Below are 22,855 nucleotides of genomic sequence, written 5' to 3'. Positions count from 1 at the left end.
GGTATTTTACAGGCCTGGAGCACCCATGGGAGGGAAAAATGCCCAAAATGAGTTGGGGAATGGTGGAGCTTGGCATTGTTCCAGTCCCATCACTGGGAGCTGAAGGTACTCCTGTATGCCCTTGCCACAGCACCCAGCTCTCCCTTCTCCTTAGGCACTGCAGCCACTCAGCCTGGTGTGGGGAGAGGGGAGTCAATGCTGGTGGGTTTCAGAGCTGGGGGGTGTCTCCGCTTTGTGTCTGGGGACAAGCCCTGCTGCATCTGGGGTGGTGGGGCTGGGTGTGGAGCGGGAGGGATGTGCGGAGAGAGGCGCGGGCCGTGACTGCAGGGTCAGATTTGCATGGAGGGGATGTGTCCTGGGCGGGCGGGGGCTTAAAAGGGAGTCAGGGTCCAGGGCACAGTCCCATCATTCTGGGGACGCTGAGCTGGTGGGATTGAACCATGGCCTGGGCCCCTCTTCTCTTCGTGGTGCTCGCCCACAGCACAGGTGCCATGGCCAGACTCACTGTGCCTGCACTGGGCCTTTGGGCACAGGGACCCCATCCTGCTGCCCAGGCAGGCCTGTGCTCCTGGGACACTGACTGACCCCTGTCTTCTCCCCTCTCTTCTCTCCCTCTCCAGGTTCCCTGGTCCAGGCAGCGCTGACCCAGCCATCCAAGTTGTCGGCCAAGGTGGGAGACACCGTCAGGATCACCTGCTCTGGTAGCAGCTACAGCTATGGCTGGTACCAGCAGAAGGTCCCTGGCAGTGCCCCTGTCACTGTGATCTACTACAATGACAACAGACCCTCGGACATCCCTTCGCGATTCTCCGGATCCAAGTCCGGCTCCACGGGCACGTTAACCATCACTGGGGTCCAAGCCGAGGACGAGGCTGTCTATTTCTGTGGTAGCTATGACAGCAGCAGTACTGCTGCACAGTGAGACAGAGCAGTGGGGAAGTGGTACAAAAACCTCCTGCCTCAGCTTACCCTTGGAGCCCCAAGACTGTGCTCATCCTCTGTCATTTGAGGAAGTTATGACCTCCCAGCAATGCTGCCATGGCCCAGGGTGTCCCATGTATGTGCATGCAGGCAGATTTGTCCTTACACTGTTCCCTTGACCATAGAGGGCCGTGCTCCAGGTCACTGGCTGACCCTCATCTTCATTTCTCCCTCCTCTCCCTCTCCATGTTCCCTGGTCCAGACAGTGCTCTGTCAGCTCTACTCAATGTCAGCCTTGTGAGACAAACCATCAAGGTCATCTGCTCTAGGGATGGCAACAGCTGTGACCGGTCCCAGCCCAAGTTTCCTTGGCTGTGTCCCTCTCATTAGGATCTACTACAATGCCTTGGGACCACCAGACATCCCTTTGCGAGTCTTCAGATCCCAGCTCTGGGAGCACAGGAACCATCTCTGGGAGCACAGGAACCATCTCTGGTGTCCAAGCCCAGGACAAGGCTGTCTGTTAATGTGGTGATAACCAAAATGGCAGTGATGATGTTACCATGGTGAAATGGAGCAATGACAAAGGGATACAAAGTCTTCCTGTTAGGACTCTCTGCTGTCCCTGTTTGGTAGGGCAGGTCCCTGGCACAGCCCTGCCTTTTTCTGCCCTGTGGTGAATGTGGCTGTTCTCAGTGACACAGCTCCATCCTTACAGCCCTTTCCTTGTCATTTGTGGATGAGAGCAGATAGGATAGAACTGAACAGACCATTTCAGATAGAAGAGGCCTTCAATGATCACACAGTCTAACTCTGTGGCCACTTCAGGGATGACAAAAATATAGGGCATTGTCCAAGTGCCTGTATAACACTTGCAGGCCTGGGATATCATCCAGCTCTCTAGGAAATCTGTCCAGTGTTTGCCCACACTCTCAATAAAGAAATGCTGTGATGACCTCCTGTGCCTGCCTGTGCTCCAGAACTAAGACTCTCCTGATCTCCCTGGCTGGTGCCCAGGGCCCTGCTGATGCCTCCCAGCCCAGCTGTGCCAGGAGCTTCTGGACCATAACCACAAGGAGTACAGCCCTCTGAAAACAGAGGAGTTAAAAACGGAGCTTTTCTGCCCTCTCTCTCAGGGCAGAGCAGGGCTGTGGGCTTGATGCAGCTTCATGTGCCCTCCCCATGACCATTGGCTGTGAATGGCCTCCTGCTTGCCTCATGCTGTGCACGAGGAGGCCCTGGGGCTCTGCAGTCAGTGCCTGGCTTTGCCGTGTCCTCAGCCCCACCACCTCATTCTGCTGCCAGCCACATCCTCTTGCTCTGACATGTCTCTTCATGGGGCCCTGGCCTTGAGCTCAGGCCTTGGGCTCTGTCTGAGGCAGTGACCCCTCTGTTCCATCAGGACTTTTTGGCACAGGAGCCCTTGTCCTGCAGGTCAGAGAAGGCTGTCCTGGGGCACCGACTGACACCCTTCTTCTCCCCTCTCCCCGTCTATATTTCCTGGTCCAGGCAGCATCTCAGAGTCAGCTGTCCAAGCTGTCAGCCAGCCTGGGAGACACTTCCGAGATCTCCTATTCTGGTGGCAATGCCAAAAGCTACTTCAGCAGCACCCTGCTGCATCCAGCACAGCCTCTGTCTTCCTCCATGCCTCTCTCTAAGGAGAAGAGCTGAACATTGTCCCCGTCTTGTCCTCCCACAAACCCCATTGAAGCCTGAGAAATGCTCAGAAAATGGTCATCCACATAGAGGGCAGTGGCTTAATCTAAATGCTTTGCACAGACAATTTCACTCATGTTTTTTCTTTTTTGGAAAGTTTCAGACTTTGCACAAAAGCATAAACCTTCCCAGAGGCAAAGCAAACCTCTGAAAGAGAAAGTGTCTCAAACCACAAAATCTTTGAAGTGTTACCTGTTTTACAGTGAACTATTTATAGAGTTCCTGTGACTCAGGAAATTCCCTGACTCTGCCTCTTTCTACAACCACTTGCACAAACCACGTCATTTGAAAATCTGTGGGTTCAATTTACGTTGGTGCTGTTGGCATTCAGTGGTCCAAGCTGAGCACTGAATCTGCCAATCTGTGGGATTGGCACCACACTGGGAAAACACTTTTCAAAGAAGCAGCCGAGCGTTTACAGGGAAATTTGAAATGAATTTGTTTTGGCTGAAACCCATTCTGGCTCACCCCTTCCTTGGCTATCTCAATTCTATGTAGGCATCTTCACCTCTTGCCTTTCCATATTTTTAAGGTAAATATTAATACAAATAAGTTGCCTGCAGAGACCTTCAGCTATTAGCTCCATTATAGGTGTGGGAGCTGCACTGAAAGAGCCCAGCCAGGACCAAAACTCCACAGGTACATCTGTGCCTACATCTTCATCCTGCTGTACCCATCAGGGCATCTCCATCCCATCACCTGCATCCACTGCATCCACTGGGATATTTCCAGACCATCCTCTCCATCCTCCCCCATCTATGGGGTCCAGTACTGCTCTGCCATGGGGCAGGAGGTTTTTGTATGGACCGGTGTCACGGTGTGGTGTATTCGGGGCCGGGACGATGTTGACCGTGGAAGGTGAGTCGCCAACTTCCCCTCGGCCTTTCCTTTCCCACCACGAAATTTTGACATTTCATCGATTTTTGGTGATTTGGGGTTTTTTCTCGGACTTGGTGCGGGGCTGGGGTCTGCCGCCCGTTTGGGGCCGGGCACAAAGCCTGGCGCTGGGGGCTCTGTCTCGTCCCTGCGGACTCTGACGACTCTGTGCGCACCACAGAGAATTGGGGAATATTTTCTTAATCGAAAAGTCTTAAAATTTGTCCAGGAAACGTGTCTGAGGTCTCAGGGGGAAGGAAACTCAAGTTTAGGTCGCTAAAAGAGGTGATTTTTGTCTTTGTCAAAGAAATTTGTCAGTCTAAATTCTAAGTCCTCAATTCTTAGTCCTGAGGACTAAGTCTGTCACCCCTGGTGAGGGACAGAGGCTCTCCTGCGGGGTCCCATGGCCAGGGGTGCGGGTGCTGTGAAAGGACAGCCTGTCCTCGGCTGTGAGCAGCCCACAGTCATCCTGACTTCATGTTAAAAACGTCCCTGGAATCTTAGACAAAAGATTCCAGGGGTATCTTAAAGAGCCCATTGTCCAGGTAAGACATGTCAAAAATGGAGATTATTGCGCTGAAAATGCTGCTGGAAATGTCATTTGTCTGTCGTTGTCTGTAATTTTTAAAAGAATTTGGTGAAAAATCCCAATTTGAACCAAATTATTTGGGGCTAAGATCAAGAAAAATGTTCTTTGACCACTTCTTCATCAAAAAGTATTTAATGATTGAGTCACCCTGGTTTTCAAATTGAGATAGAGATAGAAATAGAGGTAAAGATAGAAATAGAAACACTGCACATTGGAGGAGGCAGCAGAACCGCAGCAGAACCACACCAGAAAGACCAAACCTCTTGTTTCCATCTTCCTTTGGGTGATTTTTAGTGGTAATTTTTCAGAGACAAGAAAATGTCTGAAAGCAGTACTGGGCAGAAAACAGGATGGTTTGTCTGTGAAATTTTGGGGTTTAAACAAAAAAAGCCTTGTAAAAAAGGAAAGAAATGGCTTTATGGCAAAGAAATTAAGATTTAATTTTTTATATAAATAAATATATATAATGTATATATATAAAAATCTCTCTAAAATAAGTCTTTTTAGATATATATGAGATACAGAAATGTATAAATATTCATGTTAAATGCATTTTATAGAATCATACGTCTATTCATATGATATGGACTACATATGTATGTATATTGTACACTCTATATATATTATGCATATTAGCTGTATATATCTATCATATGTAATACATATGTGCACATATGTGTACATAGAGTGTATATAAAACATATATACTAGCATATATGAGATATATGTGTATGTGTATTGCACACACATATATGTATATATATATATATGTGTATGTATGTATGTATGTATATATATATATATATCCCAAATGCCAAATGTAAATACATTACAGTTCTGAGTGATAAGCTCTGGCTGTGGGGAAAGTGGGGAGTTTCTGGGTAGTGCCAGCAGGGCAGGCAGGGGCTGTGGTGGGGGACAGGGCCCTCTCTGACCCAGCACCACTCTCGTCCCTTGCAGGCCAGCCCCAGGTCGCTCCCACCGTCCACCTCTTCGCGCCATCCACCGAGGAGTTGTCAGAGGGCAAAGCCACCTTGGTGTGCCTGGTGGAGAACTTCTACCCAAAGGATGTGACGGTGGAATGGGTGGCTGACGGCAGCACCATCACCAATGGTGTGGTGACCAGCCCGGCCCAGCAGCAGAGCAACGCCCAGCAGCAGAGCAGCACCCGGTACATTGCCAGCAGTTACCTGTCGTTGACTCCCACCGAATGGCAGAGTCACAATTCTGTCTCGTGCAAGGTCAGACACGTGGCTGGAAACGTGGAGAAGACCCTGAACAGATCCGAGTGCGCCTAACCCACCCTGCCGGCCCTTTGCTGGCTCCCTCTCTCCTCTCCACTCTGGGAACAGCGGCTTCCCCCCGCCGCAGATGTCTCTGCCCATGTCCGCCTGTCCCCTGCTCCTGTCCCTCCACTGTGAGTGTCAAGCAAATAAACACCAACACTGAACTAGCGCTGGCTCAGCATCCCTGTTTCTGTGTCCTTTCAATGTGCCCGCTGCCCACTCACTGCCTGGCATCAGCCCAGTGGCAGCAGTAGGGAGGGTGGGATGGGAACACACATATGTGTACACACACGCTCATATTGCAGAGGCTCTGTGAAGATTCTGCTCAACCCTGGGGACCCCAATGAAACCCCCTGGCACTGCCAAGACCAGGGAATGAGCAGCCTGGGGCACAGCTGGTACTAAGCCCCCATGCACTCATTGAACACGTAGCCCTGGCTGTGCCATCCTCGACCCTTGCCCCTGTGCCTCTGGGTGCCAGCTGCCTTGCAGGCACATGTGGCCTCTGGTGGAGGCACAGCCACCCATGTCCCTTTGCTGCCAGGTCTGGCTCTGTCCCCCTTTCATTGTCACCCCCATACTTCCTGGAATGGGGGTGCCAGTGTAGCTGCCAGTTAAGCACAAACACCAACCTGTCCACACACCCTGTGCCACAACAACTGGGACTCCTGCCACATGCCCTGTCCCCATCCCCAGCACAGCCCTGGGGAAGTTTCCCTGCAGGCCTGCCCATGGAAGGGCTGACAGCCATTGCTATGCTGAAAGCGCCAGTGCTCTGCTGTTGTCACCCCATCAGGGCAGCCAGGAGCCACTCCAGGGACAGGGGCTGGGAGCACCCAGCCACACTGTGTGCAGTTCTGGGCAGGGTGTCCCTCACTAGCCTCTTGGGAAAGGCAGGGATGGCCCCACCACAGCCCTTTCCCCAGGCTGTGCTAGTGGAGTGCCTTGCTCCAGGCTTTGGGTAGCCACATGTCCCTGCAAGTGTCTTCTGGGAACACAGAATCATGGAACCCTAGAATGGGGTTGGGTTGGAAGGGACCTTTAAAAGTCATCCAGTCCAAGCTCCCTGGAATGAACAGGGACATCAATCAGATCAGGTTGCTCAGAGCCCCTTTCAACCTGATCTTGAGTCTTTCCAGGGATGGGACACCCACAGCTTCCCTCAGCTACCTGTTTCAACACCTCCCCACTATCAGAGTAAAATATTTCTTAATTTTACCTAGCCTAAATTGACCCTTCTTTAGTTAAGAAACATTATCTCTTGTCCTATTGCATCAGGGCCTGCTAAAAGTCTGTCTTCACCCTTCCTATAACCCCCCTTCAAGTACTGAAAGGCTGCTATAAGGCCTTCTCCTCTCCAGGCTGAACAGCCCCAATTCTCCTATCTTTTTCTCATAGCAGAGGTGCTCCAGTGCTCTGAGATCTTTGTGGCCTCTTCTAGACTAACTCAAATAGGTCCATGTCCTTTTTATGTTGTGGGATCCAGAGCTGGACACAGCACTGCAGATGGGGCCTCACCAGAGTGGAGTACAGGGGGAGAATCCCCTCCCTCAAACCACTGCCCTCACTGCTTTTGATGCAGCCCATATGTCTGGATTTTTGGGCTGCAGGTGCGCATTGCCAGGTCATTATCCACTGATTGCCTCAAATCCTTTGTAGCAGGACTGTTGTCAATTCCCTCGTGCCCCAGCCTTTATTGCTATGAGAGCACAGTTCCCCTTCCCTCCTGCTTTTTGTCAGGGCATTGGCAGCAGGCTCTGACCCCACCTGAGCTGCCAAAAGACACCTCATGCTCCAAAACAACTTCACTGGCTTTAATCCTGCTTTATCCTCCTCCTCAGCTGGGCAGAGGAGGCCTTGCCATAGAACAGCCCCACGCATAGGGCAAACCCCCCTTTCCATTATCCTGCTCAGGGGGTCAGTCACAATGTCCCTTCCCATGTGCAGAGTGACAAGCTCATGGTTTTCACAGGAAATCCCAAATCCCTTTGCTACAGAGCAAACCCATGTGCAGGCCAGACCCCTGGGCTGCTGCTGGCCTCAAGGAAGGAGCCAGCAGCAGGATGCTCAGCCTCCATCGGGGTCAGGGAAAAGAAGGAAAGGCAGGTGATGGAGAGATCTGTCCCACTGTGTTTCAAGATAAGCTTCTTTAACAGAGTTTCCTGAGCAGAGAGGCCCCACCATGGCAGAGGTGCAGGGCTGGCTCTTGGGGGGCTACTGAGCTATGGCAGGTGGTCCTGAAGGTGAGGGTCCCTGCAGCACGGCCACATCCGTGCATGCATCCATCAATTCCAGCTCACTGCTGGGGAATGTGAGCCCTGAGATGGCAGCAGCTCCTCCACGCTGCCACTGATCCCCTTCCTTGCTCAAGCAAGGTTGTTCCCTGGCAAACCCCTGCCTTTGGCATCTCATTCCCAGCCTTGTGGTGCTGCCAGGAGAGCTGCTGCCTGAGACTTTGCCAGCCAGAAATGACCCAATGACCGAGACCTGCTGCCAGGGAGGATGTTCACTTCTTTTCTGCTGCAAAGATCAAGCCTCAATAATTACCAATTCCAGCAGTTGTTGAATCACCTTAGTAGTGGTTGAGGCTGCAGTGAATGACAGGTAACACAGGGCCCCCATCCCAGCTATGCTGCCAGGTTTTACCCCGAAAAAATGCCACATTTCTGGGGAGGGGCACTGGGGGAAGGTGTAAGGGAATTCTTTCCCCAGGTCCTGAGATTCATCTTGACATTTCCTGAGTAAAGCCCATTCCTTGGTCACAGGACACCAACCCCAGCTTTCATGGGCTCAATTTGGGGCATGAGCTGGGCTCTCACTTCAGCTCAGGTCTGTGTGGGCAAGGCACAGGCACATCTCTGACTCAGGGGGCCTGAAACCTCACTAATTATTGATTAAAAGATTTTGCTAAATCTTTTCCATAAGCAACAACTGTCAAGAAAAAAGCCTGATTAATTATAGATCAGTGGCCCTGGCCCCTCCAGGGCTCCCATCCTCCCCTGCTGCCTGCAACTTGGCAAATTCCCAGCCAGAGTTTTACCCTTAACAAACCTTCTACAGGGCCAGAGAGCCTCGGCTGGGAATCACAGAGGGATGCAGGGCCTGATCCATCCCCTGGCAGGGAGGAAAGCAGTGCCTGGGAAGAGCAATCTGGATCCACTCCCGCACCACCCTCGCTGGGGGTGTGTGGTGAGCAAATGTGCTGAGCAGAACCGAAACCTCCCTCCCCTCCCCAGCTGCAGCTCCCGCTCTCACTCTGCCGGCTCCTGCACTGCAATTTTAACAGTCATTTATTTTCTCATTTTCCCAGCTTGCCAGTAATTTTAAAATGAGGGGGATCTAATTTAGTAAATGAGATGCTTCAGGAAGGCTTTAATTAGCTGCAAAGAGAAGCAGTGGATCCCATGAAGGACTGGGGCTTGGTGAGAGCTGCTTTCTCAGGCTGAGGCGCCCAGGTGAGGGCTTAACAAGGCTTTCAGGGGCCATTTGATAAACCCTGGGGGTTTGGACATCTTGGGCTTGGAGGGGTCCCACAGCTGAGAACAGAGTGAAGGATGCAGGAATGTTGGCAAAGGAATGTGAGACCATAGGAGCTCTTGCAACCCTCCCTCCTAAACCACTGCCACAAACCTCAAGCACAAAGCTCTGCTCTGGTCCCCAAACCCTCCCTGGGTCCTCTCCATGATGACCACCTCTGGCCACATTTGTGCCCCAAAAAACAGCCCTGATATGCTTTTTTTTTTTTTTTTTTTTTTTTTTGTACATCACTGGGTGATTTCCCCAGGCCAGGCAAGCCCCAACGTCTTGTACCAGGAGAAGGTGGGGTCTCTTTTTGTGGGGACGTGGCGCGAGCAGAGAGAGTGCACCTGGAGCTGATGAAACACCTCGCCTGGAGAGGCACGGGCGGCGTGGCAGAGCAGGAGAGGAGGGGATGGGTCCCGCCTGCCCCCAGCGCAGCTGCAGCCACACAAACAGCCGCATTCCTGGAGGCAGCAGGGCTGAAACTCGAAAGCAAAAGCAGGGTCCCAGAATAGCCCCAGCCCAGGCTGGAGGAGTGGGGCAGAGCCAGGCCCACTGGGGCAGCAGTGGGAGGATGGCACAAGTCCCCTCGCTTTGGCACTACAGCTGTGCCAAGCCCGGGTGACACCCATGGCCTCTGCCCTGCCTGAGCCAGGGGGCTGCAGCCCCTGAACACCGGGAGGGTGCTGCTGGTTCCTGCACCCCATCCTGACACACGTTCCACTCACATCACTGTCTTCTCTGAAGGACTTGGGGAAAGGCTGTGCAGAGCCCAGATTGTGCCACGCCAGCACTGGCCCCTGTTTTCCCCCAGCCAGCCCCACCGTGCAGCTGTGCAGCCGTGGGGCATCCCCTGGCTAAATTTACTCCTCACCCACTACAGTCCCCAATCAGAAATTCAAAAGGGCCCCCCAAAAAAGGAAGTGAAACTGTCTCCAGTGGGTGCTGACGTGTGAAGGCAAGTGAGCGCCAAGCGGCCGAGCCTGAGTCGGCTCAGCCCTGAGATGGTGGCCAGCTCTGTGTCCCTGCCTCACCGGGCTCTCACCCTGGGGGTCATCACCTTGTGGGGGACATCGGTCCCTGAGATGGGGGAAAGGTCTTGGGGTGGCATGATGCTGCCCAAAATTGGCAGGGTGGGTGGTGCTGGACAGGGACCCACTGGGGGCAGGTGCCAAGGCTGTGCCAAAACTCTGTACCACAGCAGAGTATGTGTCCCCAGGCCAGGGTCACCCCTCCTGTCCCCTGGAGGTTGTCTGACAGGGGTGACCAGTGAGGTCTTGCCTGACAGGGTAGTCCCTTCCCTGGTGTGGGATGTCCCAGCTGCTGTACACATGCACACACACGTGTGGGCACACACGTTGCACACGTATGTGCAGATATGTGCACACTCCCCCCCTCCGGTGACCCCAGTGCGTCCAGCCCCAGGCTGGGCACCACTGACCCCACACCTGTGGGCTTTGAGGCCAGGAGAGACCCTGACACAGCTCACATTGTGGCCTTGTTTCCCTGTGCCACCACCACAGGGGGACCAGCCTGAACAGCTTCCTGCTGCTACCCTGCTGTCAGGTCACCCTGAATCACTCATTTACTGAATTAAACTAATCAGTCCCTGCCTGCTGCCAAGGCAGCCCTTTCTCTGCAGTCATCCCTCAGTCTGACCTGTTGCAGAGTACAGGGGCAGCCTCCAGGTTCACAAAATATCAGGCAGGTTACTCCAAGTCTGGGAAATAAATTTATAAATTAATAAAATACATGTTATAAATTAATAAAATACAAGATACAAATTATAAAATACAAGTCATTAATGACAAAATACTATCAAACACCCCTGGGCAGCCCTGGGTCGAAGCCCCAGCTGAAGACAGCCAGAGAGCACAAGACCAGGGTTTATTGCCCTGCAACTGGAAGAGAATTAAATGAAATAAATAAATGTTTCAGGCTTGTGTGGTTGAAAACACAACCTGACCATTCAAGTCCATTTGTGAAGATGAGAGCAATAATTTGCATAACTGTGTCAAAACAGCAACTGCCAGGGCACGCAGCTGGGCAGGAAGGTACCCCCTGGCTGGGGGTTATTTAGATGTGTATGAAACCACACCACAGCCTGGGGGAGAGCCCAGTAAACAGCCCCAAAGATAAGTGCCTGGGCTTGTAAGCAGATTGTAAACTAGCTGAACCGACTCAAAAATAAACACCTTTCAGCTGCTTCAAAATATTTATTATTTCAATTTTATTGTGGTAGTAAAATGTAATTCCCAGGAGAGCCTCAGCCTGGTCTGGGGGCTCAGCAAACCCTTGTTTTCTCTCACATTTGAGGTAAACATGTGCTGATCCCCAGTCAGGTGTGCTGATGGAGAAAGATTTGATTGCAGGGCTGGTGCTCCCTGTCTGGAGAAACATGGTCATTGAATTGCAGACGTTGTGACTCCCTGGGTGGGACTTTCTAGTTTAATGTTAAGAAATTTCTAGGTAGGGAATGTTGGTAGCATGGGGACAGCAAGGTGGTGGCAGTGGTGGCTGAGGGGTGTGATGGGGGTGGCTGCCAGGTCCACACCAGGCCCTCAGGGTTAGGCTCACCTGGTTAGGGAGGACTTTTAGCCAAATTTGCCTTTTTCCCTCTCCACAGCCAGGGTGAGCAGAGCAGACAGTGTGATGGGGAGTGGAGGAGAGCATTGGGTGCACCCTGGGGTTGGACCCTGCATCTTGCAGATGTGGTGTTCAGGGACATGGCTGGAGCTGGCAGTGTCAGTATGATCTTAGACAGTTTTTCCATCTGCAAGGGTTCTGGGTTCCTACCCCAGCCAGTGACACCCTCACCAACAGCTCCCCACCCTGGGCACATGCTGCTGGCCCCACTCCAGAGGCACAGCCCTTTCCCCTTCCTCTGCAGCCACTGAGGGGAAAAACCACCAGGTTTAAATATTTCTGCCATGTTTTGGGCACTTTTGGCCGGACCCTGGGCTGGCTGTGGGCAGGGGGTGCTGATGCACATCACAGCCCCCCAGCTGAGCCAGGCACACTCACAGGCAGCTGTTTTGACCGCAGCCCCGCAGCTTGGAAACAGCCCTTGCTAAAATTACAGCCCGCCAAAACCAAGAGCCCGCCAAAACCAAGAGCCCGCTTCGGCCAAACATCAGCTGGGAGCCAGGAATAGCCCCGGCCTCGCCACGCTCCGCTGCCTTGGCACAAACTCTCCCGCACGTGGCACCCGAGCACCGCTGCCTGGCCGTGCCGCGGGCAGGGCAGAAGCGGGAAAAGCTGGGCTTTGGCCTCAATTCAGCAGTGGCTCATGGGAGGGGGGGATTGTTCCTTCCCAGGCAGCCTGGCATTCCCAGCAGAGGCACAGCACACCCCCAGATTTCGGGTCCCAGCAGGGCTGCCCAGTGTGTGCTGAGCCTTCGGGGTGGTTTTGGTGTCCAGCTGTACAGAGGGTCTCTACTGCCAGACCCTGCCTGGTCTGCTGCCCATTACTGTCCTCTGCTGGGGACACCACAGCCAGCCAGGATAGGTCCCACAGGTGATGGGGACCCTGTGGAGTTCCTGCTCCCAGAGCTACTGCCCAACATCTTGGTCTCCAATGCCTTTGGGGGCCACAGCCTGTGCCCTCCATGGTCCCCCTGGGCAGGCACCTGGTCCCACTGCCTGGGTACCCCTCACACCCTGGCCTGGTACTGGAGTGAACTGGGGGGCTGCAGCCGCTTGGGGCTCACCACGGCCAACTGGGCCCTCTGTTCTTGCCAGCTGGGGCTGGGCCCACCTTGGGCTGGACCTGGGCAGGGCAGCTGGGAATGGTGGGGCATGGATGGACATGAGGGAACAGGCAGAATGGAGGACATGGGAACATAGAGGGGCAGGGAACACACAGGGGACATGATGGGACATGGGAAGAAGAGAAGGCACAGCAGGGAGGGTAGTAGGGCAGAGGGAGCATAGGAACACTGAGGCTGGGGACATGAAGGCACAGAGCACAATGGCATCTGGACATGGGGAGAGTGGAAAGAGGCCATGGGAGCCAGTGACACAGAGGACAAGAACAGGGAATAGGGGCAGAGGGGAAAATTGAATGAGGACACAAAGGGATAGGGGCACAGGACTCGGGGGACAGGGGCCCAAGGACACAAAGGAAAGGGCTCCAAGGACATGGGGAACAGGGACAGAAGGACACAGGCGGCGATGGCAGGATGCAGGGACACAGGCACATGGACACGTGATGCAGGTGGCAGAGACAGGGATACAAGAACAAGGGAGAAAGGGACATGAGGCACAGGCACACGAAGCAAAGGTGGCGGTGTCGGGGATGGGGACAGAAGCACGCGTGGCACAGGTGGCGGTGTCAGGGATGGGGACAGAAGCACGCGTGGCACAGGTGGCGGTGTCGGGGATGGGGACAGAAGCACGCGTGGCACAGGTGGCGGTGTCGGGGATGGGGACAGAAGCACGCGTGGCACAGGTGGCGGTGTCGGGGATGGGGACAGAAGCACGCGTGGCACAGACGGCGGTGTCGGGGATGGGGACAGAAGCACGCGTGGCACAGGCGGCGGTGTCGGGGATGGGGACAGAAGCACGCGTGGCACAGGCGGCGGTGTCGGGGCCGTGCGGGTGCCCGCGGCCGTGCGGAGGGCGCCCCCTGGCGGCCGCCAAGCCGCCGCGGGCACCTCTCCGTGCGCGTGCCCGCGGCGCCCCCGCGTGTCCGGCGTGTCCCCGTGTCCCGCGGCTCCAGCCCTGAGCTCCAGGGCGATCACAGAGCCACATGTCCCCGGAGTGGGCATCGAGGATCTGCGACGTGGCCCCTCCGCCCAGGAAGAGCCTCTTGCAGCGAGGGCCTCCCCCAGGAGCCTCCCGCGGGGGGGTGCTCAGGACCCACGGGTGATGCGGCCACCGCTGGAACCCGGTACTGGCAGTGGATCCCTCCAGAAATGATGAAAAACCTCAGCCTGCCCCCTCTTCTCCCAGATAACAGCCTGTGCTCTTCACCCATAATTCAGGAGAAGATGGGAACATGCCTGGAGCTCCAGCACATTAATTAATGAACCACCCCACTCACACAGCCCTGCCCCGGCAGCTGCAGTTATTCCTGCCAGCACAAAATGAGCTCCGTGGAAAGATCCCTGTGTCCTGCACAAGGGCACTGTAGGTGCCGTGTTCCCAGTGACTCCCCCATCCCTCCAACAGCCAGCCCCAGCCCTGGGGAGAGCGACAGGGCAGCGTCTGCAGCACAGGGACTGCATGCATCCCGAGCCACGGCCGGCATTTGGCTCTTTCCTGCCTGCCTGCACCGCCACGCAGGGGATATCCCTGAATACCACCCAGACACCACCCCTAGATCCCCCCCACCGACCCCACAGTGCCATGCCAAGCACCTGCCCCAGATGGCAAAGGGACACAGAGCCAGCAAAAAAAGAGGCAGCAACCCACTGACAGGACCTTGGCTTTATTCCAGTCAATACAACATCCCCCTCCCAGCAGCTCCCACTGCCCATCCACAGGGCATCCCAGGGCAGCTCCAGGCTTGCAGAGATTCACCTCTGCAGAGATGCAGGTTCACAAAATCTTCACCCAGCCAAGGTTTCAACGTGCTTTTTTTTCCTTGTTTCCCATTTCCCATGAACAGGACGCATCGCCTCCATCTCCACTGCAGCAGGGCCAGACCTATGGGGCTGGCGAGAAGAGACTGAGCAGGGCCAGGAGGAGCAGGGGTGAGAGGAGCTGGTGGTGGCCCCGGTGCAGGGACCCACCGCTGGCTGTGGCCCCGCGGGAGGCAAAGATCTTGCGGCCGTGGAGGGGCTGCGGCGGGCGGAAGTTGTTGATCATTTTTAGGAGCGTGGATCCCTCGAGTGGGAAGTGGAGGGTGTTGACGAATGCCTTCAGCTGTGCAGGGAGAGAGGGAGGGTGGGCAGCTGCATTGCCAGGCACCCCAGGCCCCTGCCCGCTGCCAGCCCACCTCATACTGCCCCACTGCTAATGGCACAGGACCCATGGCATGGCCCCACAGCAGTGGGTGTCCTCCCACCACCCCTCACTGCTCTGCTGAAGCCAGACCCATAGGTAAGCACAGAGGCAGATCCTTACAAGGATCAGGTCTTGAGTTTTAAAGGAGCTAATTGTGTTTTGGTGCCAACAGTGAGCACTTAGAAAGCGGCTGGCCCATGACTCCCTCAAGAAAAGGCATCTACTAAGATGCTTGAGCAGCAGAGGAGAACTCCTTCCTTCCTTCCATGCATCCATCCATGCATCCATCCATGCATCCATCCATCTCCTTGGAGCCTCTACTGAGCTTCAGTGGATTCACTCCCATTTCTCTTTCTGAATGACAGGGCTGGGCAGGAGTGCAGTATGGATGGGATTTCTCTCCACTGGCAGGTGGCCACATCTCCATTACTTAACCTTCATAAAATTAATTAATTGCCAAGTTGCCAGGAGCATTATTATAGAGATGACTTTCCCTGTGCTCTTGCTCAGGGGTCAGGAAGGACAAGGAGAGAGGTCACCCTGGGCATCCAGCCTTTTGGGTGCTGGCACGTGGAGCCGTACATGCCAGTACCTGCTCCCGGCCAATCTCCACTGGCTCCTCAAAAACAGTCCAGACGACGGCCTCGCTGCAGTCAGGGGTGGTCAGGGAGCCCTGGTAGCGGTAGTAGCCGGAGAGCCGGGTGGAATGCGGCAGCAGCGTGCTCAGGCGGAACGTGGAGGCCAAATCCACAGAGTCCCCTGTGGGGGCAAGACTGGGGCACTCAGCCTGTCCCCTGCCAGGGATGTGGTGGGGACGGCAGGGCCACCCCCAATAATTTCCCCTCAGCAGATGAACCCAGAGACCAGCAGGTTCCCCATCCAACCCACTGGGGTGCATCCCTGCCCTCCCACAGCAGGGTCCCCCCTTTCCTACCCTGCTCTGATGAGGAGGTGACTCACCAGCGTGGGAGACATTCCTCAGCCCCGCCACGATGGTGTTGTAGTTGGTGTTACTGGTTTCAGAGACCTGTGTACGGGGAGAATAAGTGGTTGAAGTCAGGCACAGCTTGAGCAGGGCAGAGCTGGGTCATCCTGTCCTGTCAAGCAACCACAGGCAGAACCAGCCTCCCCTGTTGCAGAGCAGTGGGGAAGGTTCCCAGCCAGCCCTCTCTTGTAGTCACCGGGTTCCCCAGCCTCTCCTGGCCTTGACCCAGCCTCCCTGCCCCTTCCCACTCCTTCAGGACACCCGTGCAATGCTCACCCAGATGCACCACCAGCACCCAGTTTCTAGGGGACCCCTGCAGACCCACCTGGAAGAAGAAGCCGAGGACAGCCAGCCCACTGGGATGCCCCTTGGCCTCTGCCAGTGTCTGGTACTTGGCGTTCATGTGGACGATGTGCATCTGAGGAAAGCACGAGGAGTCAGGCGTGCACAACTGCCCCCAGCCAACACCCTGGCAGCAGGGCATTCTGCTATGGATCCTTCCAGCCAGCATGGGATGGCCAGACTCTGAGTCAACCTCAGTAAAGCCCTTCTGGTCCTATTGGCATTTCTGTGGGGTGGGTGCTTGGAGGATCAAAGCACCCCAATGAAGCAAGCATCCTTTGAAGGGTGTGCAAAAGAGGGCCAGCAGTCCCGAGGTGCTCTCCAGACACAGAACATAAATTCTACTTTCCTCTGGCAGATAATGAATATTTTAGAGGCGCAGAGCCTCTTTCATCCAGAAGGATCCCAATGTGCTTGGCACAGCACGCTCCTGCTTGCTCTCAGTTGCATTCACTAGCTCAGTGTGTGGTCCCAGCAGGGCACAGAGCCCCCCAAACCCCAATGAGTGCCTTGGACGAAGCAGCCTGGCCCATGCATGGTAAAGAAACACCTCAAGTCTCACATCAGCTGCTTTTTGACCACCCAGGTGCCTGTGCAGGAGCACGGTTGAAGCCACCAGTGCAGAGTTGCAGAGCCCAGTCACCAGCTGCACGACAGCCTTGGGGTGCCCCAGCATCACCCCTTCCCATCGCACCAAGGGCTTGGGCACCCCAGAACACGATGGGGGCTTTTTCTCACGTACCTCCATGGGGAGCTGGCGCCCATCGAGGGTGTGCTCGGAACCATTCCCAGCCAGGCTGCCCCAGTGGAAGTGGAGCTGGACTGCGCGGTACCTGCCGGGGAGGCCCCCGCCACTGATGGTGATGTGCTCAGAGGCCGACTCACTCGCCAGGCTCAGCATCACTGCAAGGGCAGCAGGACAGTGTGAGGGGAGACTTAGGATGGGGAACAGCCCTGGCACAGCTCCTTCTCCCCCAGCTTCATCCCAGCACTAACATTCATCTGCATGGGATCCTGCAGCAGCCAGGAGTGGCACCAGAGCCAAGCCCCAATCAGGATGGTGACTAGGGAACTGGGGCAGGAGAAGGTGCCCAGCACGCACCTGTGTGCCCGTTGTTTGTCAGCCTCCACTTGCCAGGGGGAGCCTGGTCGTAACCCTCGAAGAGGATGTCCCCGAGGCCACCATCCCGCTGCAGCCGGCGCCTGTCGATGTTCACAGGGGACTGCTTGTCGCCACCACATGTGGCTTTCAGCTCCTTCCAGTGGCTGGGCCCTGCAGAGGAGGAGCAGGGGCACCACGGGCAGCCACCAAACCACCCAAAGGGGGACACAAGGCCAGCGGTGGCTGTGTTCCCAACCAGCCCTCCTGTCCCTGCCAGCCCGGCCGTGGTCTCTTGCATCCCATGGGAACTGCTTTCCTGCCTGGCTAAGTTTCCTTCCTATTGATGAGCAGGAGTTTATTGCAGCCTCATCCATAATTCAGCAGGATTTCCTCGAGGGGCCAGGGGCTATATTTAGCCTGGCAGCAGCGTCCACATTGACACTGGTGAAGGGCAGACTTTTCTCCCTGCCCCTTCTGCCTGTGGCCAGGTTTTAGCATGTTCAACCTACTCACACTGGTTCTGTCCAGCTGTGACAGGTGACAGTGCAACCTGGCCACACAACTCATCCTGGAACAAATCCTACACAGGTTCCAGAGTGACCACACAATGCCCATCAGCAGCTCCTGGGGTGGGGGGGTCACTATGGTAGGAGCTGGATGAGGACACAGCAGTGCTGGCGGCCGACTGCACCCACTGCAAACCCACAGTGCTGCCTGGGGGCTGTGAGCAGTGTCCCCATGGCTGCCACCATGGCCAGACCACACAACCAACCCATATATGTGGCTTGTCCCCATTGCCTCAGCATCATCTCTTCTCGCAAACCTTGTGGCAGCCCACAGCTGTAGGATGTAGCCAGCCAGCCACCCTGCCGTTCACTGCTCCAGTGTGGCTGCCACGGCACCCCGCTCCTCCTCCTGGTGCAGCCCAGGATAGAGGTGTCAGCACTGGGCACCACCAGTATCTGGTCTCAGTCCCAGCTGGTGAACAGGAGTTCCCTCAGTGTTTCCAGCCCTGTCCTCGCAGGGCATCTCCTTTCCCAGGGGAGCTCAGCACATCCCAGCAGGTAGTGTTGGCTCTTCTCACACACACACATCATGGCTGGGCCACCTTTGCCTACAGCCAGGGTTTGGGGAACTGTTCCCCCAGCAGTGCCCCATGTTCAGCTCTGACGTTTACCTTCCTCTTGGGCAGGCAAAACCACAGACACTTGTGGGCTGTATCCCACCTCCAGCCCCTGGGCTCAGCCCTTACCCTTTATGTTCTCCTCTCGTTACTTCAGGCTACTTTTTGCCTGGAAGCCCTGGGAGCTGCAGCCTGGCCATGCCACCATCCCACCAGGTTCCTGGCACGGTGTAACTGGGTGGCCCCACAGATTACCAGGTGCCTTCAATAAAGAGAGGGGCATTCCACATGGCTCTGCTGCGGGCACACAGCCGGCCCCATGTTGCTCCAGCCGCTTCCCACCGGTCCCTCTGTCCTGCCAAAACCTGCCCTCGCTGCCAGCCCAGCAATGTTAAACCGGGTAAGACCGAGCCTCGCTCCGACAGGGATGAGCGGAGCCCAGCAATCCACGCTCACAAGCCACAGGGCGTGTAAACCCAACAGCTATAAAACAGTTGGGCTGTAACGGCTGATTAAATGCTTGATGATCTTTAATTAACCTTTTACAAGCTATTTGTAATTTGTATTTGTGTGTTTTGAGACAAAGTGCCCCCAGCCATGCTTCCCTCCCCATCCAGGCAGGGCTGCTGCCTGCTCAAAGGGAGCTGTCCCTCCTCAGTCGGTCCCCTGGACCCCCAAGCCCCCTTGCTGCCTACACTGCACAGGGTTTCTAATAGAGTATCTTAAAACCTGGACTTAATTTGTTTTAGGTGGAAGGGGGAAAGCTGGTGCTGCCCCAGGAGCACCCGAACCTGGCTGAGGTGAGGGGTTGGGGCTGAGTTCCTCCAAACAGCTCAGGTGTTTCTCAAGTCTCCACAGCAACACCCCTGAAAGTGAAGCTCCTTTAACCATTCCCATGAGGGGATTTACCCTTTTCCATGCCACACTCCCCACTGGGCCTTGCTGATGCTGCCCAGGGTGCTCTCAGCTGGGCACTGTGGGGAGACACGAGGATCTGAGCCCTGCACAGCTCAACACACCCACGCTTGGCACCACTCACCGCATCGGGGGTCCTGTGAGTCGTAACACCACTGCCCTGCAGGAGAAAGGAGAGCTCAGGGCAGGTGATGGAGACAGGCACCCCTTCCCAAACCCACCTATGGCCGTGCCCAAACCCCTGACAATGAGGACATCCCCCAGTGCATCCCGGGGTCCCGCCAACACTTGTGTTCATCACGGTTATTTTTGGCACTAGTGTTTTCACACCCTCCCTGCCTCCCCCACACGCTTCACAGGGAAACCTCCCTCAGTATCGCTGCTCCGAGGCAGCCAAACCTCCCTGCTCGCTGTGCTCCTTCCCCAACTCTCATGGGGCCATCCCCCCTTTTCCATGCCCCTCACCCCACAGCAGCGGCCCCCGGCAGCCAGGGGCGAGCGGGAGCCGAGCGGAGCAGCCGCAGCCGTGCCCGGTGTCCCCGCGGCTCCCGCGGGTGCGCTGGCAGCGGCAGCAGGCGGCTGCTGGGGGCTGCAGCAGGTGGCGGTGGGCAGGCCCGGGCCCACGCTGTGGGGATGGTGGCCGGTCCCATCGCTCAGGGCCACCTCAGCCAGAGCTGCCGAGCTCCCACCAGTGCTCTGGTGGCTCTGGGTACCACGGGCTTGATGACAAGCGCTGGCGCAGCAGGTGCAGGGACACTGAGGGGATGCCGAGAAAGCTGGCGGCCTGCTCCTGCTCTGCTGGCTGCACACCCACCCAGGGCCATCAGCTCTGCAGAGGGAGCTGGGCAGTGCACCCCTTCCCTCCTCAGCTCCCCGTTCTGCTCCTGGCAGGAGGCACAGAACAACCCGGTGCTGCCCGGGCCCAGCCCACTGAAGGGTCCCCACTGATGGCCGAGGGGCCATGGCAGCGGGCCGGCTGCAGGCGAGCCGAGCCGCGCTCTCGTGCCAGCCACAGCCGCTCGGAGCAGCAGGACAAAGGCAGCCCTGCCAGCCTCCACCTGTGCTGCTCAAGGCCCCAGCCTGCGGCACTGCATCCACAGTCTCACTACAGTGGTACAGGAGACACCAGCCCCAGAGGAGAACTGGGAGTGGGACAGAGCAGGCAGGGCTCCGACGGTCCCCAGAGCAGGGATCTTGGGGTCCAGAGGCAAGCAGAACTCCTGGGAAATCCTCAGACCTGCACGCAGCAGCCCTCGAGCATCCTCCGGCAGGAGCCAAGGTACCGCTGGGCGCCCCCAGCCTGGCCCGGATGCAGGTGAGCCTCCAGCGCCCCGGCCCGGGACGGCAGCACCCGTTCGCTCAGAGATTTCGTCCTCATTGGTGTTTCCCGGTGGTGCAGGTTTGTGGGGTGCATGGGCTGAAGCCCAAGATCCCACTGTCCCAAGGGGGCCCTGGTCCCACCACCTCGAGACCCCCCGTGCCCGGCAGCACTCAGGGCCATCCAGCAGCGGGGAGGGGGTGGTGGGAGGGCAGAGGAGGGCTCCTGGGACAGACTAGGTCCCCCAGTCCCTGTTGCCAACCTCTCAGCCCGCATCACTCCTCGACACATGGGAAGGGAATGGAAAAAGCGGCGCCCCCGAAGCCCCCCCAACACCGCGCCCCCGTCCTCTCCACCCGCGGGACCCCGGCCCCGCCGCCCCGGGCGCAGCTCACCTCCCGCGGCCGCTCGCACGACGAGGGGCAGTGTCAGGAAAGTTATGCCGAGCCCGGTGGGGCCCATAGCGGCGCGGGGCAGCGGGGGGACCCCCGCACCTCCCCGTCCCGTCCCGTCCCTCCGCTGTGCGCCCGGTGCTGGGCTGGGGCGAGCGGCAGCGCTGGCAGCGCCCGCAGCCCGGGAGATGCTCAGCTCCAGCCTGGGCTCTGCTCTTACATATTCATCACCCGGGCTGAGTTTTTAACTCCTCGGCTGCTAGGAGGGAGCGGGGAGAGCCCGGCCCCCGGCCAGCCCCTCGCGCCCGGCGGGTCCCTGCCCGCGGTGACAGGGACAGGCGGGGAGCGGGGGCTGGCGGAGCCCACGGGCGCTGCGCCCCCCGCCCCGCTCCCCGCCCGGTACCATCCCGCTCTCCATCCCCAAGCTGGAGGTCGGCAGCATCCCCGCTGTGCCCCAGCCCGCCCCCGCACAGTGTGTGGGACTACAGATGGACTTCAGGGGCCTGCCGGGAGGCAGAACGGGCTGGGGACAGCAGCTTTGGCCCATCCCCTCCCCATTCTTTGCAGACACCGGCAGTGGGACATACCCTCCCCCCAGCTTTGGGAACTCCCCAGCCAGCAGCGGGTCCTGCATCTCCCATGTCCGAGCGTGGTGGTTCCCACCTGATGAGGGGCAGGTGGTGCCATGGGGACCCGCAGACCAAACCCAACTCATGCCTGCAAGCACAGGCCCCTCTCTGGACAAAGCCCAGCGAGCACCTCCTGGAAGCCCCATCCTCGGGGCCCAGGTGGCCTTGACAGCCACGCTATAGGTGACCCTCAGTCCCGGCAGTCACCAAGGAGCTGCACAGTGCTGGGGCAGGGTCCAGCCCTTTCCTCTCCTGAGGGCACAAGGCTGTAGTGGCTCACGCTCTCACAGCCATGGGGCATTGGCTGGCCAGTGCAGGGGGCAGTGCTGGGGCACAAGCCCTGCTCACCCATCCGAGCAGCACCAGAGCACAGTGCAGGCATCCCGTGCTGGTGGAGGCAACTGCTCAGCTCCTTAGCACAGAGGGAGCATATGCCATCCCATTGAACCTGTCCAGGCAGGTCCCACAGGAGCCAGGATCTCAGCAGGTAGGTAGGTAGGTAGGAAGGGGGTGTGAACACAAGAGCGTGGTGTTAGCACATTCTCCTTAAATATCTGTGTCATCCTCACTCAGCAGAGGAAAGGAGGCCAAGGGGCCCAGCCCGCAGCTCCCCTCGCCGGCGCTTGGCCCTGGCCGGGAGCTCTGGCAAGTCACTGCCAGGATGAACAAACCCGGCAGCAGCGCCCGGCCAGCGGGAAGCAGCCCCTGCTGCCGGCTTGGCCAGGGATGGGCTCTGGCTCAGCAGAGCTGCTTGGCTGCCAATGCTACAATGGGCTCATCCTCAGCAGGGATTCTTTGGGGCACCTTGCCCCCCCAGGCAGCACCAGCCCTGAGCCACGTTTGGGCCCCGGTGCAGGGCGCAGAGGAGGGCGGCAGCACAGGTGTCCCCTGGGCTGGGCTGGATCTGTGCCGTGCCTGACACTTGGCCCCTGCTCCAGGGATGAGATAGTCTGCAGAGGGCTGCGGTCATCCTTCCGGAGAGAGCCGCAAGGGGCGGGCAGGTGCTGCAGAGGGTCAAACCAGCTCTGCAGCCCGCTGCCGATTGCTGCCAGGAAAGAGAGGAGCTGCTCTGGCACTCATGGTATCAAGACCGCCCTTGGAAACATGAGCCCACCAAGTGATCCCTCTTCCTACACGCCCACAGCAGGACAGCCCATATTGCCAGGAGTGGGGGAGAAGCCCAAGACTCCTGG

General features: G+C 57.2%; 2 protein-coding genes across 4 annotated transcripts; one reads left to right on the top strand and one right to left on the bottom strand.

Annotated features, from left to right (window-relative positions):
* The first annotated feature begins 414 nt into the window (after positions 1-414).
* LOC128816434 (immunoglobulin lambda-1 light chain-like) lies at positions 415-5,557 on the top strand. Its single transcript, XM_053994063.1, has 4 exons — positions 415-486; positions 621-911; positions 3,454-3,495; positions 5,063-5,557. Exons 1-4 carry the CDS (start codon positions 441-443, stop codon positions 5,398-5,400), a joined length of 717 nt encoding a protein of 238 aa, XP_053850038.1. The 5' UTR covers positions 415-440; the 3' UTR covers positions 5,401-5,557.
* Positions 5,558-14,322: 8,765 nt separating this feature from the next.
* Positions 14,323-21,295, bottom strand: LOC128816147 (carbonic anhydrase 15-like). 3 transcript variants are annotated; one of them, XM_053993495.1, is made up of 8 exons: positions 21,037-21,295; positions 19,448-19,483; positions 17,286-17,456; positions 16,926-17,086; positions 16,167-16,259; positions 15,817-15,883; positions 15,449-15,615; positions 14,323-14,775 (listed from the first exon to the last, which is right to left on the bottom strand). In XM_053993495.1, the coding sequence occupies exons 1-8, from the start codon at positions 21,101-21,103 to the stop codon at positions 14,557-14,559; spliced, it is 981 nt and encodes a 326-aa protein (XP_053849470.1). In that variant the 5' UTR covers positions 21,104-21,295; the 3' UTR covers positions 14,323-14,556. The 3 variants fall into 3 exon arrangements, with proteins under 3 accessions (XP_053849470.1, XP_053849471.1, XP_053849469.1); XM_053993496.1 differs by lacking the exon at positions 17,286-17,456 and having other exon boundaries at positions 21,037-21,293; XM_053993494.1 differs by lacking the exons at positions 19,448-19,483; positions 21,037-21,295 and having other exon boundaries at positions 17,286-19,441.
* Positions 21,296-22,855: the final 1,560 nt, after the last annotated feature.

This window comes from Vidua macroura, chromosome 18 (assembly GCF_024509145.1).
Source record: "Vidua macroura isolate BioBank_ID:100142 chromosome 18, ASM2450914v1, whole genome shotgun sequence".
NCBI lineage: Eukaryota > Metazoa > Chordata > Aves > Passeriformes > Viduidae > Vidua > Vidua macroura.
This window is presented reverse-complemented; position numbering and strand designations above follow the sequence as displayed.

Excerpts from the sequence above, each read along its gene's own strand:
- LOC128816434 (XM_053994063.1), top strand. The coding sequence starts at position 441 with ATGGCCTGGGCCCCTCTTCTCTTCGTGGTGCTCGCCCACAGCACAG. Across the intron at positions 487-620 it reads GGTGCTCGCCCACAGCACAG|GTTCCCTGGTCCAGGCAGCG; the intron begins GTGCCATGGCCA and ends CTCCCTCTCCAG. Across the intron at positions 3,496-5,062 it reads GACGATGTTGACCGTGGAAG|GCCAGCCCCAGGTCGCTCCC; the intron begins GTGAGTCGCCAA and ends CGTCCCTTGCAG.
- LOC128816147 (XM_053993494.1), bottom strand. The coding sequence starts at position 17,583 with ATGCAAGAGACCACGGCCGGGCTGGCAGGGACAGGAGGGCTGGTTGGG. Across the intron at positions 15,884-16,166 it reads TCCTCGGCTTCTTCTTCCAG|GTCTCTGAAACCAGTAACAC; the intron begins GTGGGTCTGCAG and ends CCCCGTACACAG. Across the intron at positions 15,616-15,816 it reads GAGGAATGTCTCCCACGCTG|GGGACTCTGTGGATTTGGCC; the intron begins GTGAGTCACCTC and ends TTGCCCCCACAG.